The following is a 16,192-nucleotide window of genomic DNA, read 5'->3' as shown; positions in this document are numbered from 1 at the left end:
TCTTAAAACCTTACAAACCAAAAACAATAACTGTGTTCATGTATTTAACAAACAATTAACATGAATTTAAAAAGAAAGATAAACCCTCTGACCTGAGCTGCTCCAGTTTACAGTGAGGACTCTTCAGTCCAACAGACAACATCTTCAGCCCTGAGTCCTTCAGGTCGTTGTTACTGAGGTCCAGGACTGTCAGACTAGAGGAGCTGAGGACTGAGGACAGAGCTTCACAGCTGCTCTCTGACAGGTTACAGCCGCTCAGTCTGGAGGAGACGGAACATTTACAATAAGACACAAAGTTACACAAACACAAACATAAGAACTGGATTTAAAGAGGCTGTTTTTACAGGTGTTTAAATCTAAACAGAAAGAGAAGCTTCTACATTTCAAATTGAGTGAATAACGTTGCTTCTTCCCACTCAATTTAATGTTTTTGCTGCCGGGCTGTTGCTGTTGTGACATCACTCACAAACCCTCTGTTGTGGCGCATTTTAAACGTTGGAAGAACGCGTGCTGGCTATGTGCAGGTGATTAAGTTTGGGTAATTTGATTAACACACAGCACACGCACGGTCAAAACCATTGGCCTCCGTTACACCACACCTGGTGCTGGATTGGCGCACCCTTTAACCTTTTTTTGGGTTAGAGCCTCCCAGAGCGCCCTCTACCTGATTTGGCTCCACATAATCTCAAACACATCTTGAACAATATTTTACATCTCGTTGGTTAAAAAATGCCACATTGATCTAACATGTCCAGTGGTTTCCTTCCTGGGGCTCAGGAGGAACATGAGGAGCGTCTCATAAGCTCCAGCAGCTGAACAGCCACTGGAGAAGATTCAAAGACTATTCAAAGATGTGCAAGTGGCTCAAAACACAAATTCAGCAAGTTCTAAATTCACTTTGTTTCTATTTAAGCTTGTTGTTCTGACTCTGAACTTTAGGAGCAGCCAATCAGAGTCACAGCTGATGTGGTCGTGCTCTTTGTCACTTCCTGAAACACTGAAGACGATGGTCACACCGGCGTTATTTCAGCTCCTGTTCAGGCTGTTTTTGATGAAGGAACAACTTTGTAACAAGTTTAGCTCGACCTGCACAGCTTGGATAAAAAAATAATTGTGATTTTCCAGACCGATGTTGTGAATCGATGTGTGGTTTTAATATTTTATATATCGCCTGTGTTTAATTTTCATGTGTCTGAGCATAAACTTCTAAACAGCTGTTAAACATCACGGTGCTCAGTTATTACACTTCAGCTTCATCAGCAACAAGATACAAATCTGAAAAAAACAAAGAGGCAAGAGTCTGAAGAGAGAACATACTTAGTTCTAATCAGTCTCACATTAACATAGCACTCTCTTCCTTCCTGTTCAGTGGCATAAAAACAATCTCTGAATCAAAAGCTGCAAAACGCTGTTTGTTTTCTCACATTTACATGAAAAACCTGCAGTGAAGATGTTCCAGTTGGACGAAGCTAAATACAGTGATACGAGCGTACGGTGATGAACGGAGGAGTTTGTCTGTTTTGAACCACCTCGACCTGCTCCCTGAGGAAATGATGATTCTGTGACTCAGTCCGACTCTCAGGTCGTGAGACTTTGTTTGTTTCGTGATAATAGTTTGCAGTTCGCTCTGCCCGAGACACAGGTGGAGTTTGTTTACAGCGACTGCAGAGACAAACATGATTCTTCTGAAGACACTTTTCATTGACCAACAGCCAAAGGCAGCGAGGCTCCATCATTCTGATTGGAGAACACGTCTGTCACTCAAACTGTGGAGGACAAGGCCGAAAAAAACAAACCCTCAGCCCTTGAGGTCACGTTACAGCAGCAGCTCAAACCTCACTTTCAATGTGATGAAGGAAAATCCTGCAGCTCCAGGTTTAAAGCTCTAAAAGTGTTTTTACTGCCTTTGACTGGAATCAAATTTATGAAACATTGTTCAGATACAAAACTCAGGTTTAAACACTATGAACCAAATTTTCCTGAGGCAGCACAGTTTCTGTACAGTAATCTCATAAACTTACAAATATATGATCTTAAGAAAACTTTAATCATATGTTAAATAACAACAGTTTTCATTTACTTAGGAAATAATGAACCATCATTATAAACAACAGATAAAGTCTCTGACCTGAGAGTGGAGAGTGAGCAGTGGGGCTCCTCCTGTAGAGCAGTCAGGAGCTTTACTCCTGTGTCTCCTGGATGGTTGAAGCTGAGGTCCAGGTCTGTCAGATGGGAGGGGTTGGACCTCAGAGCTGAGGCCAGAGCAGCACAGCCTTCCTCTGAGATCAGACACCCTGACAGTCTGAACACACAGGGTTAAACAGAGTCATAGAAATGACAAACTCACAGAGATGAAGAGTAAACCCTCTGACCTGAGCTGCTCCAGTTTACAGTGAGGACTCTTCAGTCCAACAGACAACATCTTCAGCCCTGAGTCCTTCAGGTCGTTCTTACTGAGGTCCAGGACTGTCAGACTGGAGGAGCTGAGGACTGAGGACAGAGCTTCACAGCTGCTCTCTGACAGGTTACAGCCGCTCAGTCTGGAGAGAACACACTGTTTTAGGGGAAGTTTAGAAGGTTCATACTTACATAGACCTCACTCACAGAGCTTTGCTGGAGGCTTTGACCACTGGCAGCAGCCTCAGCAGAGCCTCCTCTGAAGCACAGTATTTCTTCAGCTCAAACTGCTCCAGAGCTTCTTCTGATGACAGTAAGATGAAGGCCAGAGCTGACCACTGAGCAGGAGACAGTCCACCTTCAGACAGACGTCCTGAGCTCAGGTACTGTTGGACCTGCTTCACCAGAGAACCATCATTCAGTTCATTCAGACAGTGGAGCAGGTTGATGCTTCTCTCTGCAGACACTTCCTCACTCAGCTTCTGCTTGATGTACTCAGCTGTTTTCTGATTGGTCTGGGAGCTACTTCCTGTCTGTGTCAGCAGACCTTGGAGAAGGCTCTGATTGGTCGGCAGTGAAAGACCCAGGAGGAAGCGCAAGAACAAGTCCAGGTGTCCGTTTGGACTCTGTAAGGCCTGGTCCACAGCCGTCTGGTAGAAAAGCACTGATTTACTGATAAAAACCTTTCTCCATAATGAAGTTTGTTCTTCTGAGAGCAAGTTGACTCCAGTGTGGACGAAGGTCTGATGGATGTGAAGAGCAGCCAGAAACTCCAGCACACTCAGATGGATGAAGCAGTAGACCTTGTCCTGGTACAGGCCTGGCTCCTCTCTAAAGACCTGTGTGAAGACTCCGGAGTACACTGAGGCGGCTGCAGCGTCCAGCCCACACTCGCTCAGGTCACTCTCGTAGAAGATCAGGTTTCCTTTCTGCAGCTGCTCAAAGGCCAGTTTTCCCAGAGACTGCACCATCTTCCTGGTCTCTGGACTCCAGTGTGGGTCTGTCTCAGATCCTCCTTCATACTTGATGTTCTTGACTTTGGCCTGAACCACCAGGAAGTGGATGTACATCTGAGTCAGGGTCTTGGGCAGCTCTGCTCTCTCTCTGGTCTTCAGCACATGCTCCAGGACTGTGGAGAGGATCCAGCAGAAGACTGGCATGAAGCACATGATGTGGAGGCTTCGGGACGTCTTGATGTGGGAGATGATTGTGTGGGCCTCGTCTCTGAACCTGTTCCTGAAGTACAGCTCCTTCTGTGGGTCGCTGAACCCTCGCACCTCTGTCACCATGGAGACGCACTCAGCAGGGATCTGATTGGCCGCCGCGGGGCGTGTGGTTATCCAGAGGCGAGCGGAGGGAAGCAGGCTCCCCCTGATGAGGTTCACAAGCAGCTCCTCCACTGAGGCGCTCTCTGTGGGCTCCGTCAGGGCCTTGGTTTGGGTGAAGTCCAGAGGAAGTCTGCACTCGTCCAGACCGTCAAAGATGAAGAGCAGCTGCAGATCTTCAAAGCTGCTCACTTCTTCTGTTGCTCTAAAGAAGTGATGGAGCAGCTGCACCAGGCTGAAGCTCCTGTCCTTCAGCACATTGAGTGCTCTGAAAGTGAAGGGGAACAGCAGCTGGACGTCCTGGTGGGCTTTGCCTTCAGCCCAGTCCAGACTGAACTTCTGAGTGAGCAGTGTTTTCCCGATGCCAGCCACTCCCTTTGTCAGCACTGTTCTGACGGGCGCCTCTGTGTCCGCGGGGCCTTTAAACATGTCTTCACATGTGATGGCTGTCTCTGCTCCGCCTGCTTTCCTGGAGGCTGTTTCCATGTGTCTGCCCTCATGTTCCTGGTTGACCTCTGAGGCCCCTCCCTCTGTGATGTAGAGCTCTGTGTAGATCTGCTGCAGGAGGGCGGGGCTTCCTGCTTTAGCCACGCCCTCAAACACACACTGACACTTTTGCTGCAGGTCACGCTTCAGTTTACGCTGAAGAACTCCAGAACATCTCCCTGAATGAAGACACAGACAGAGCCTGAGTCTCAGAGAAGATCAAATGACTGAGTGAAATGGACCTACTGCTCCACAGACGCTCAGCCAGCTCCTTCTGCTGCCTCCTCCTCAGGAAGTTCACAGTGATCTTCAGAAAAGCCTCTCCATCCTCATCAGGCTCTAAGCATTCTGGGTAATCTGTGCTCAGAACCTTGTGGAGCTTCTTCAGCTCCTTCTGGACAAAAGTGAAGATGTCGTCCTCCAGAAGCTGCACAGACACATTAGAAACAACACAAATGCAGTCAGTGTCAGATCTGTGTGAAACAAGTCCATTCATCTGAACATCTCCAAACTTGAGTGAAGGACACACCTTAAATATGGAGTCCAGCTGAGTGTGATGTTGCTGAGCTCTGAGCTCTGGAGCCTGCTCCACTCTGTGACAGAGACACAACAAACACCTCAGGATTCAGCTGTTTCTCTCACACTTTCAGAACCTCATTAAACCACTGTCTGTCCTTGTGTTTAAACAAACTCAATCTTACAGATCTGAGGAGAAGTTCTCTGGTGCCCACATGGACCAGTTGCTCTTGAGGGACTCACAGTCGGGGCCTGGTTCAGAACCGTCTGGCGGTCTTTATTTGACAAAACAAAAAAATATTAATTTATATATTTTATGTTTTGTCAGTGAACTTTGGTAAATCCAGATAACAACTGTCTTTGATAATGTCTGTGGAGCATTTATCACCATATTAACATTTCATAATTGTGTTTACAATCTCCATTACATTTTGAAAATGGGTTAGTAATGACTTATAGTGGACCATGTTTTGTTTTAAAATCAATAAAATGACTCTTAGAGGGATCACTTCTCATTGACACCGGGCCGGCTCCAGGAGCAGGTCTGTGAACACAGAGCAGAGTTTAGAGGTGACTCCGACACAATGGATGTTCAGGTTACTTAGTAACCCAGGTTCTCTTAGTGGAGTCTACGGGTGTTTCTCAATCGTGAATCACTTCATAGGAATCCACGTCCTTAAAGTGGTGTTTCAATTCACCCAGAGTCTTCACCCTCCACAGCTCCACTCCTCCGTTTGGCTCATTTACCCATGATGCACCAGTGGTTCATTCACTTCGTTGGAAAGCTTTTTTTAATGGTCTTTAATAGGGAAAATCAGAGTATACAGCCAAGCGTTCAGTGATGACATGCATGCACTCTGTTTAGGTGCACACATACACACATGACACGTGCCATTTTGCTTAAATGTTAAGAAAGAAGTGACTTGCACTGTCACTTTAGTACGATGCATATTATCATATTACTGCCACAGTGCACCAAGGCACCCTTGCTTACCTCTAGAAACATAGATCATGAAAATGCCCAAAAACTCCTCTACAGTTTTTGTATATCCTATAGTTTCTGCCTGTGGGAAACTGCTGTGTGTTTAAATTGCATCTGTAGCTGTTTCAGTACATATGTCCACCATTGTGCATTGTGCCTATGAAATCAATGAATGAAGTTTAAACAGCTTAAAAGCTCACCGCTCTGTCCTGAATTGCATCGGTTTGTCCATTGATCGGTCACTGAGAGACTCACAGCTGGAACCGGGTTCAGAAGGAGAATGTTTCTGGAGGATTCTGAGACAAAGGAGAAAACACACTTGAGACATATGGGACGGTCCTGGATCAGCCTGAATATTTACACTGGCCATAAACAGTGTCACTGTTTCCTTCACTCAGAAAACTGTGCTATAGTTCTTATCCAGCTGTCAACAAGTCTGTGTTTTCATTTTTAGATAGAGCCACAGACTGAACTTTTCCAACCCTTAACTCTCTCATGATGAACCTAATACTTGTTGACGACATGGCTGGACTGAGCTTCACTGTGTTTTTTTGGGTGTTCTTAATCTTTGAGATGGACACAGCGGGGAGAAAGAATAATGCAGATCTCTGACCACCAACAACCTTTGTTTAATATATTGTCTGCATTTCAGTCGCTAAATTACACAGGTGGCACAACATGGGTTGGCATCTTAATAATTGACATATGTATCAACATATATATGTAAGATCTCATTATAATCGTATATTAGGCTACATCCAAACTCTAGCTTGTCCTGAACATCCACAGATGCAGTTTGATCATAACAAGCACATGGAGCCCCAAACTCTCTGAAACGTTTCAGGTACATACCTGTGTCTCCCCCTGCAATCGGTGAGATTCATGGAGAAAAGAATGGATTTTGGCACAAGCAACAATTGTGAGGATGAACTGATGAAGACTGGCTCCAAAATGTTCAATCTTTTCTTGTCTCTCCTGTAACAAATCTATTTTCTCATTCGGAGCATGATGCCAAGCAACAATTGTGGTACATTTGTAGTACATTTCTCAGTGATGAGTAAATCCTTCTATAGATGTTTTAAGCTTCTAAAATTAGAATAAATAGAGTCATGATTTTCATTTTTATAACCATCATGTGAACATTATTTATTTTGGCCTATTAACTGCTTCTGCCACCACACAAGTGGTGTATATCTGCTCAGTCCAAAACAGCTCCTACACAACAAACTTAGAGCCTAAAAGAGGCTGTCTGCAGATCTTCCAGTTCACCACAAGGACGTGCTCTTTCCCCTGGCTTTTTATCATGTACACCGGCATGATGCAGAGCTAATGTGAAAGCATTCAGAAACATCCAGACGCCTCTGAGCTTGCTCCAGGACAGGAGACCAGCCAGGGCCCGACTGTGCAGGATTTGGTGAAATGGAGTGAAGACTCTTTTCTGCTCCTGAACGTGAAAAAAACTAAAGACATGGACATAAACTCTAGGAAAAACCGCCACAGTCTCTATCCAGGAGGAGAGTGTGGAGCAGGCGACCCAGGACACCTGTGGTAACGGCAGCTTGTCGATGTTAGAATACCTAGATTTCAGTGACGCACATTTTACTCCAATATTAAGTCAACAAAACTGCAGGTCTCTGGTAACTGTGTAAATGTTACTTACTTTTAAATAAAAATAGGATTTTCCAATAAAATACACATTTTCATTCTCATGATATTGCAAATAAAGATTAAATGACAACATAATGTGCACAGCCAGACGTCAAATCCCGCCCCCTTGGTATGTTATTGACAATCCTGATGCTCCATGTGGACAGTGTGATGGCTCCAACGTCTGAATATAAGACTCATCACAGCATTTCATCCATAAAAAGTCGGTCTAATCAATAAAGTTTTCCCTTTTGCTCCTTTACGTTAAACCGCGCAGAGAAATAAAACGGACTGGTTTTCACTTGTCCACATTTTTTGTAGAAACGCAGACACAGCGGCACCTCGGGTCGTCAGGGGCAGTGCAGAAAAGGCAGACCTCACCTCTGGTCTTTATAAACACAGTCAAGTAAACAGGTTAAACGCGTCGTTCTTGTGCCAGTTTCTTTATTCAGACGATGAAAATCCAACGCTCCCATTTACAAATGTATTTTACTTTTAGGGGACACAAAAAAAACAGAACAGAGGTCAAAGGTCAGTGTGTGTGGGACACCGGAGGCTCACCTCAGCTCCGCCCTCTTTACACCATATCAATGACTGATGAAACATTATGGCATTTTAACTATGAAACTGATTAAAATCATAAGAAATCCGAATAATCATCATCAAAATAACTTGTTTTTAAAAACTTTACGGTATTTTCATATTTAACCCTGTGAATTGCTACGTTAACGTGGTGGGGTTGTTTGAGTGCCTGAATGATCCTAGCAAACCCACCCCGTCGTTAGCCCCGCCTCCAGTTCAATTTGGAAATTGCGTCTTATTACCCCAATTCCAGACTGTCTTTATATGGATTTATAAATACATAAATAAAGTCAGTCATGCAGTTGTTGTGGATGATGGCGGTGGTTTCCATGGTTACGCTCCATGGTTGTGTGTGATTTTACTCTAAGTGCAGCCTTTTCTGTTCTCGTTTTATTGTCGACCACATTAATGTATCACAGTGAGTTTCTTGTTTTTACCTGTAATGCAGTGAATAAATGTTCATTTATGTGACACATGTTAAAGCTAAACAGAAGTATTTTACCTGCTCTGAAGTCTCGCCGCTTTGTAAATGCTGGACAAACAAAAACTATTCCTGAGTGTGTTTTCTATGTTTTATAATTGAGGTTGAGCAGCTTTGGCCAAACTCTGATAAAAATGCTTTTTAATTTTGAACACAAATCTCAAAGTGCTACAGAAAATCAGAGCAGTGCAATTTAAAATCCTACAAACACCAATAAAATAACTTTTGGACTAGACCTGCCACTGATGGATTATTTTTCTTCTCTTCTGTCCTTTCCAGTCCAAAGGTCAGATCCGCCCACAATAGTGTTTTTTATTTGCTATGTGAAATTTTATGTTTCCGTCCATCTTCCAAAATGCGTATTAAAGCTTACTTATAAAAACAACCTCAAGCCGCAGATAAACCTGTGCAGATTAAGGCTTTAAATGCATATTTCCCTGTGTCCATCAGAATCAGAATCAGAAAAGTTTGTATTGCCATTGTTTGAGAACAGGTTCACAAACTAGAAATGTTCTTGGTGCAGATGTGCAACATAAAACATATAAGAATTTAGATTAAAAAAAGATATCAAACTTTAAACTATGAGAGTATAGGGGACATGCATAAAGAATATTAAAATAAATTAGATAAATAATAAAAAGTAAAATGTTGTAAAATGATAATAATTGACATGGAACAACAGTGGGATTCTATTTCCAGATGTGTAGGTGTATAAAGTGATAAAGTGATTAAGTGATATAAGGTGATAAAGCAGCGACTCTAAGTGTGGACACACCACACAGAGCAACAGAGCAGATACATCCATGAGCCTGTGACTGAGCTATTAGTCTATCGCTCGTTACTTATGCAAAACTTCAAACTGTGCTTTGAAGTCCAGTGATGGAAACACAGTGAGTGTTGGAGCTGACTCTGACATGGAGGACCGTGGTGGATCTCACCTCTGAGCTTCAGGCCGGTCAGTGGCTTTAGAGGGAACGGCTTCGTCCTCTCTGACCTCTGGCTCCTCCATCGTGTGTCCAGTTCTGCCTCTGAGGCTGACGCTGAAACAGACCAGGGATTGTAAAGATGAAAGGATTGTAAGGAAATCTGAACAAACGTCTGACTCACGCTTTGCTCACACGCTACAGAACATGAAGACCATGTCAGTGAGATGAGCTGATACACAATGGTGACACCATAATCATTCTGTACATAACGTGATGTACAGATAATACACAAACACATAGACACAAACAACTGATCACAGATAGGCAGTGTCATCCTCTCTGTGCAGAGGAGCAAGACGAGGATAAAAGGGACTGTCAGCGGAGGTCTGGACTTCACTTCTGTCTTTCTGAAGTCATCAGATGGTTTTACTTCTTTGTAACTCGGAACAACGGCAATAAACACCTCATCTTTAAGACCATTTCTATCTCCAGTGTTTGATTTGGCTATTTCCAAATATCTGCTCTCGCATGATACAAAAGAGCCCCCCCCTAGAGGACGCCTGTGTCCTAGCACCTGTGAGTCTTTGGTATCGGGTATCGGGCCGATACCACATGCTTGTACTCATACTCGTACTCATTCATGAGGTCCCAATACCAGGAACCGATAACATTTAACATGCGCCCAGCACACCTACGAGGCGCAGCTACGAGGCGCAGCTCTCAGCTGAAGAGAGAAGAAGCAACAAACAGGAGAATAGTTTAGTGTAAACACAATAATCCACATAGAGCTGACTTTATTACAGACTGCGCTCTCTAAACCAGAGTCTGAGCTGGATTTATCCAGAGCTAAATGTTGTTAGTGCTGCAGCGTCTGCAGTGTTTACAACATACAGGCTAACGATGCTAACTCGCTGCAGCGTCTGCAGTGTTTACAACATACAGGCTAACGTTGCTAACTCGCGGCTAGCAGTTTTGGCCATTCTGACGCCGTTTTATGCCCAGGGGTTTATTCATCTGAAAAACTAACCCAGCGACTAAAAAGTTCTCAGAAAATCCAAACTAAAGACATACAGCATGTTTATATTGAGGGAAAATGAGCTGCAGCAGAACAATGAAAACGCTGTAGCTACTCGCTAAGTTACTACAAACACAGAAGAAAATCTACAGGAGCTGAAGTAAAGACGAAAAGAGACCATTTAAGTAACATCTCAATACTATTGTAAAATAAAAATACATAAATGAATAAAGCACAGGCATTGGGAGCTTTTGGACATGGGCTTTTCTGTCTATGATGGACAGTAAAATAAGAATTAAAAATGATACTGAATAAAAATAAAAATAAATAAATAAATGGCATCAGCACAATTCTAATATAACTGCTCTTGAATGTGTCGCCTACTTTACTTAAGGAAATGTACATGAGTAAATTTACTAATTACAAACCAATCGGCTGTGAAAAAGTAAGAATGTTGAAGAAAATGCCTTGTACTCGTATCGGTATTCGGTATCGGCGAGTACTTAAATCAAAGTACTCGTATCGGTTTTAGGAAAAGTGGTATCGGTGCCTCCCTACCACTACTTCCCATTTTGATCCTGTCGTTACACAATGACAGAGTTTCCCTGTGCAGCGTCACGTGGGGGCAGTGACATTTGTGTTCCTCTTTACTGCTGCTGCTCTGTGTGCAGGGACCCAGCTCAGACGGGACGATCCCAGACCCGCTGCCTCTTGGATCATTTTAACTTTTAACCATTGCTGTTGCCCACATTAGCTATTTTAACCTTTAATGTTGTGGGTTTTTGATTTCGGAACTCTTACTCTATTTTTCATCATAAATTGCAAACATTTTTTTAATTGTTTGTCTCTTTTACCAAATTGCTCTGAGTGACAGTTTTACATCTCCATGTTTGTACCACACTGACATCAAAAACCCTCCGTACACATTCTTATTCTTTGTGTTTTGTGTTTAAGTATATAAAGACAATCTCCATTTTTCACACCATACACTAACAGCATTTAATATATTTTGTGAAGGAGAGTCATCTTCATACAGTAAGTTACATACATAATAAGTAATTATGATTAAAATAACGGAGAAGTCGTACGTACCTCTGCTCAGGAACAGGGCGAGCTGCTGTTGTGAAGCACTTCCTAAAAAATGAAAAAAGGAAGTGATTCAGTCTGTTGAAAGTGCTGTTTCTGCAGTATTCAGACTGATTCAGCAACAATCCTTACCTCCCTTGTCAAACTGAAGTATTGCAGTATTTGTGAGTTTACAAACACATGAGAATCCATCTCCCTATTCTGGGAGTGTTTACAGGACCCCCAATTTCAGAAGACACACAAAGTGGGAAAAAAAGGATTTTCGTCAACACATTTAATGACATGGATTACTTTCTAAATATGCAGGTATGTAGTTTGAATTCCGTTGAATATCTTTTCATTTGTTGGTGATTAGCTCCTCCCCTTTGTTGCTGTATCCAGTGCGGGCTCCCAAATTTACGAGTCTACAGGGGTTTCTCAGGTTCCACTCTTCTTCTTATTGACCCTTTAACTGCTGACATCATCAGTGACATCATCATCAAGAGAAATAAGATTAAATTAAAACTAGCGATTACAAGTGTAAAACTACAACTAAAAAATGTGGTCTCGTTGTGGCTGAAGGTGCAAGACCAAGAGGAATGACATTTGAGACGATAAAATAAGGTGTATTTGATATTTCCAAAAAACATTTGTTTATCGTTACCATGACAACAGCTCCAATGGAAATAGATGGGAATCTAACTTCCTGCCTCCAGCTAAGCTCTGAATGTTTACAAACAATTAAAGGGTCTATGGAGTCGATGATAAGAGGGAGTTCTCAGTGGAATTTCTGATTCTGCTTTTTGAATGACTTTTCATTTGTTGATGATCATTTCCTCCCCCTTGTTGCTGCGCTCGGTCCGGGATCTCAGTTCTGGGAGTCTCTTCTGGGGATTTCTCTGGTTCCACTCTGTCAATGTCTTTTCATTGGTTTTAGGCGAACTCTTCCCTCTTTTTGGTTTGGTTTGTTTCATGTTTTGTTTCTCTTAAAGGAATAGGCCACCGTTTTTACATACTGAGATATGCTCTTACCTCACTTTAGCCGAGTTAATATATCCCCGTCTGGTCTTTGTCCGTGCGCTCACACATACGCAGCCTCTCCCACATGTCACATAGCTCCAAAAAAGCTCACGATAGAAGCTACCAAGCTCTTCCACGTGTTCCCTATTTAAATAAAGTTACGTGAAGTGTTTTCATACGAAGTATATTTACACAGAAATGTAACGTGTCGATTTTGTAAGCAGATAAAAAGGGGGACTATATTGTGAGGCGTAATGATACGAGGAGTAAAACGTCCGCGCAGTAACTCCTAAAGGTTATTGACGGAAGTGAGCGGGGGAAGTCTTAACAAAAGTGGACACATGGTTCAATTGTAATAAATTATCATTAAAACCAAATTTATTGTATTTCACTCAAATAGAAACAGGAGAAATCTTGAAAATGTACGTATCTCAATAAACAGTGTAAATATTGAAAGACTAAACTGTATTACATTTCTTGGAATTCAAATTGACGAACACCTATCTTTCAAAAATCATGTTGATCATCTTGTTAAAAAATATCCAAATATGTTGGTTTATTTTATAAATTGAGACATTTTCTTCCTCTTGAGGCACTTTTAAGCTTGTATCGTTCCCTTTTGGAACCCCATCTAAATTACTGCAACATAATCTGGTGCAAGACATTCCCCTGCTATCTTTTGAAATTACAAGCCCTCCAAAAGAAAGCCATTCGAGCCATCTCTGGGGCCAAGTTTAACAGCCCCACTTACTCCTTTTTCTATAAATATAAGCTGCTGAAACTCACGGAGTGCAACTTCCTTCAAAATGCATGTATAATGTATACTGTCATGTCTAGACCTAAGGACAGACTGGCTCAACTCATCCCAACCTCTCCACCTGCTCATGATTACAACACAAGGCATAAAACCCTCTTAAAGGGAAAAACGAGAACACTCAAGTGTACAAGTCTTAGTGTGGCGTGTAAAGGCCCAGAAACTTGGAACAATCTGAACACTGACATTAAAACTGCAACATCTTTTAAAAAAAAAAATTAAACATTGAGCTTCGAAGAAAATACAATGAACCCTAGCTGGACCTCTAAAATGAAAAAAAGAAAAATGAAATAAAAAAAAGAAAAAGAAATAAATACTAAAGTAGCTTGTGTCTGATGGTAGTATGTTCCAATGTCTGTGAGCATATAGTGTGCACCCTTTTTAATTGATACATTCCTAAGGTAGTAAAAGTAAGGTAAGGTAGTTTTAGTTTAGAGTAGGTTACGATAGTTAGGTTAGGTAGGATATAGGTACCAAAAGTAATGTTTTCTAGGTTACTAATGTATTAATGTATGTTTGTGTTTTTTTAATGTAGTGTCTTATTTTGGGCCCCATATATAAGCTAACTGTTGCTTCAAGGGTGTCCCATTTATGAATATGCATTATTCTTTGAACGAATATGTAAATGTTTTTACTGTATATTCATAATTAACTGAACTGAACTGAACTGAACAGTGATGGAGCTGGTCAGGATGCTGTCTATAGTCCCTCTGTACAAGGACCACACAGTGATGGAGCTGGTCAGGATGCTCTCTATAGTCCCTCTGTACAAGGACCACACAGTGATGGAGCTGGTCAGAATGCTCTCTATAGTCCCTCTGTAGAACCTCACAGTGATGGAGCTGGTCAGGATGCTCTCTATAGTCCATCTGTAGAAGTTGGACATAACGGAGGCTGGGACTGTAGCTCTTCTTAACTTGCGGAGAAAGTATAGACGCTGATGACTTTTCTTGACCAGTGATGTCGTGTGCATGGTCCAGGAGAGCTTCTCTGTGATGTGCTCACCCAGGAACTTAGTGCTGGTCACCCTCTCCACTGCAGCACTGTTGATTGTTAGAGGAGCATGCTGGACAATCTCTTTTGTCTTTTCCTCATTTAGAGAGAGATTGTTCTGCACCACATGGCCAGACTGCTCACTCACTCCTGTAGTTTGACTCGTCTCTGGAGGACTTGCCCCACACTACGTGACCCCCCACACTACGACTCACTTTTTCCTCCATGTGAATAAACTGGTAAAAATAGGTTTTGGATCGATTTTTCATTATTTATTTAACCTTTATTTAACCAGGTAAAAACTCATTGAGATTCATAATCTCTTTTACAAGAGTGATCTGGCTGAGAGGCAGCAACACATCATAAAACAGTTACATCAAATATAATACAAAATATAAAATACATCTTAACAACAGAAACCATCACGGCTTTGTACAATTTTTTTCAGTTTAGATTTAAAAGAGTTTAGAGAGACCAGCTCATGAAAACTCCAATCAGAAGGAGCACAATATTTAAAAGCCTTTTTCCCCATGTCAGTCCTTACATCAGGAACTGAAAGGAGGATTCGATCCTGTGAACAAAGGCTGTAACCGGTGTTTGGTTTGAGAGTGACGTGTGACTGTAAATAAGAGGGAAGTAAACCAAGTAATGTTTTGTAAATGAACAAGTGCCAATGAATAAAACGTCATGAGGAGAGAGACAGCCAACCTACATAAGAGTAAAGGAGACAGTGGTGAGTGAGAGATTTGAGATTGGGTGGTAAACTGTATCCAGCGACCGCAGCGATTTCGCAGATGCATGTCTGTAAATAATGTCCCCATAATCCAAGACTGGGAGGAAAGTTGCAGCAACAAGTTGTTTTTTGGCCCTAAAAGATAAACAAGATTTGATTCTAAAAGAGAAACCAAGTCTAACTGTTACCTTCTTGATCAGACTTTGAATATGAGGAGTGAAAGTAAGAGAACTGTCAGTAATAAAACCGAGATATTTATACTGTGTTACATGTTCAATTATGTCGCCATTTAAAGTGGTCACAGGAGGCAACATTTGCATGTTTTTGGATTTTACATTTGAAAAGGTCATTACTTTTGTTTTTGTAGAATTTAAAACCAAACGAAGATCAAAAAAATTATGTTGGAGATTTGTAAAAGTCGACTGAAGTAGGGAAAGTGATTTTGGAAGAGTCGGTGCAGAGCAGTATAACACAGTGTCATCTGCATAGAAGTGCAGTGCTGCATTGTTAATATTATGTTCTAGATTGTTAATGTAATTATAAAAAGCAAAGGGCCCAGGACTGAGCCCTGGGGTACCTGGACAGTAAGTGGAACAGAGGACAAACCATCCATCTGCACACACTGAGTCCGGTTTGATAAGTAAGTTGAAAACCAATTGACTGTTTGCACAGACAAGCCAATTGACAAAAGTTTGTGTTTTAAAACTGAATGATCAACAGTGTCAAAAGCCTACAAACAGTGCAGCACAATGCAACTTGTTGTCCAAGGCCCCGACAATGTCGTTCAGCACTTTAGTCGCTGCAGTTGTGGTGCTGTGACATTTCCTGAAACCAGATTGAAAGTTATTAAGAATCTTATTTGAAATTAAAACATCCTTGAGCTGTTGGCTAATGTGACTTTCTAGGATCTTTGCTAACACAGAGAGTTTGGAGATAGGTCTATAATTATCGGGTACTGTAGGATCCCCACATTTGAGTAGGGGGAGAACAAATGCTGATGATTTCCAAATTTCAGGTATTTCATTCGTGGCCAATGAAAGATTGAAAATGTGAGTCAGAGGGTGGCATATTGATTCGGTGGATTTTTTGAGGAAGAATGTTTCCAATTTGTCAGGACCAGGTCTTTTAGAAAAATCTAAATTTTTAAGAGACTTTGCTACCTCAGAGGGTAAGAGTGGTTGGAAGGTAAACAGTGGATGAGACACGGAAG

The 16,192-nt window shown here is 42.0% G+C and overlaps 1 protein-coding gene across 1 annotated transcript in view; it reads right to left on the bottom strand.

Moving 5' to 3' along the window:
• Positions 1–9,425, bottom strand: part of LOC306960561 (protein NLRC3-like) — a gene marked incomplete at both ends in the record, with an annotated part of 33,531 nt that extends 24,106 nt beyond the window's left edge. The window contains 8 exons of the mRNA XM_079552995.1: positions 93–253; positions 2,170–2,302; positions 2,373–2,540; positions 2,605–4,387; positions 4,455–4,635; positions 4,738–4,801; positions 4,910–4,999; positions 9,355–9,425. Of these exons, the coding sequence (XP_079409121.1) occupies positions 93–253; positions 2,170–2,302; positions 2,373–2,540; positions 2,605–4,387; positions 4,455–4,635; positions 4,738–4,801; positions 4,910–4,999; positions 9,355–9,425 (2,651 nt within the window). The remainder of the gene's footprint in view (positions 1–92; positions 254–2,169; positions 2,303–2,372; positions 2,541–2,604; positions 4,388–4,454; positions 4,636–4,737; positions 4,802–4,909; positions 5,000–9,354) is intronic.
• Between the last annotated feature and the right edge of the window lie 6,767 nt (positions 9,426–16,192).

Source organism: Gobius niger, assembly GCF_951799975.1.
Source record: "Gobius niger genome assembly, chromosome: 3".
Lineage (NCBI taxonomy): Eukaryota > Metazoa > Chordata > Actinopteri > Gobiiformes > Gobiidae > Gobius > Gobius niger.
The sequence above is the reverse complement of the archived record's forward strand: the minus strand, read 5'-3'. Positions and strand labels throughout refer to the sequence as shown.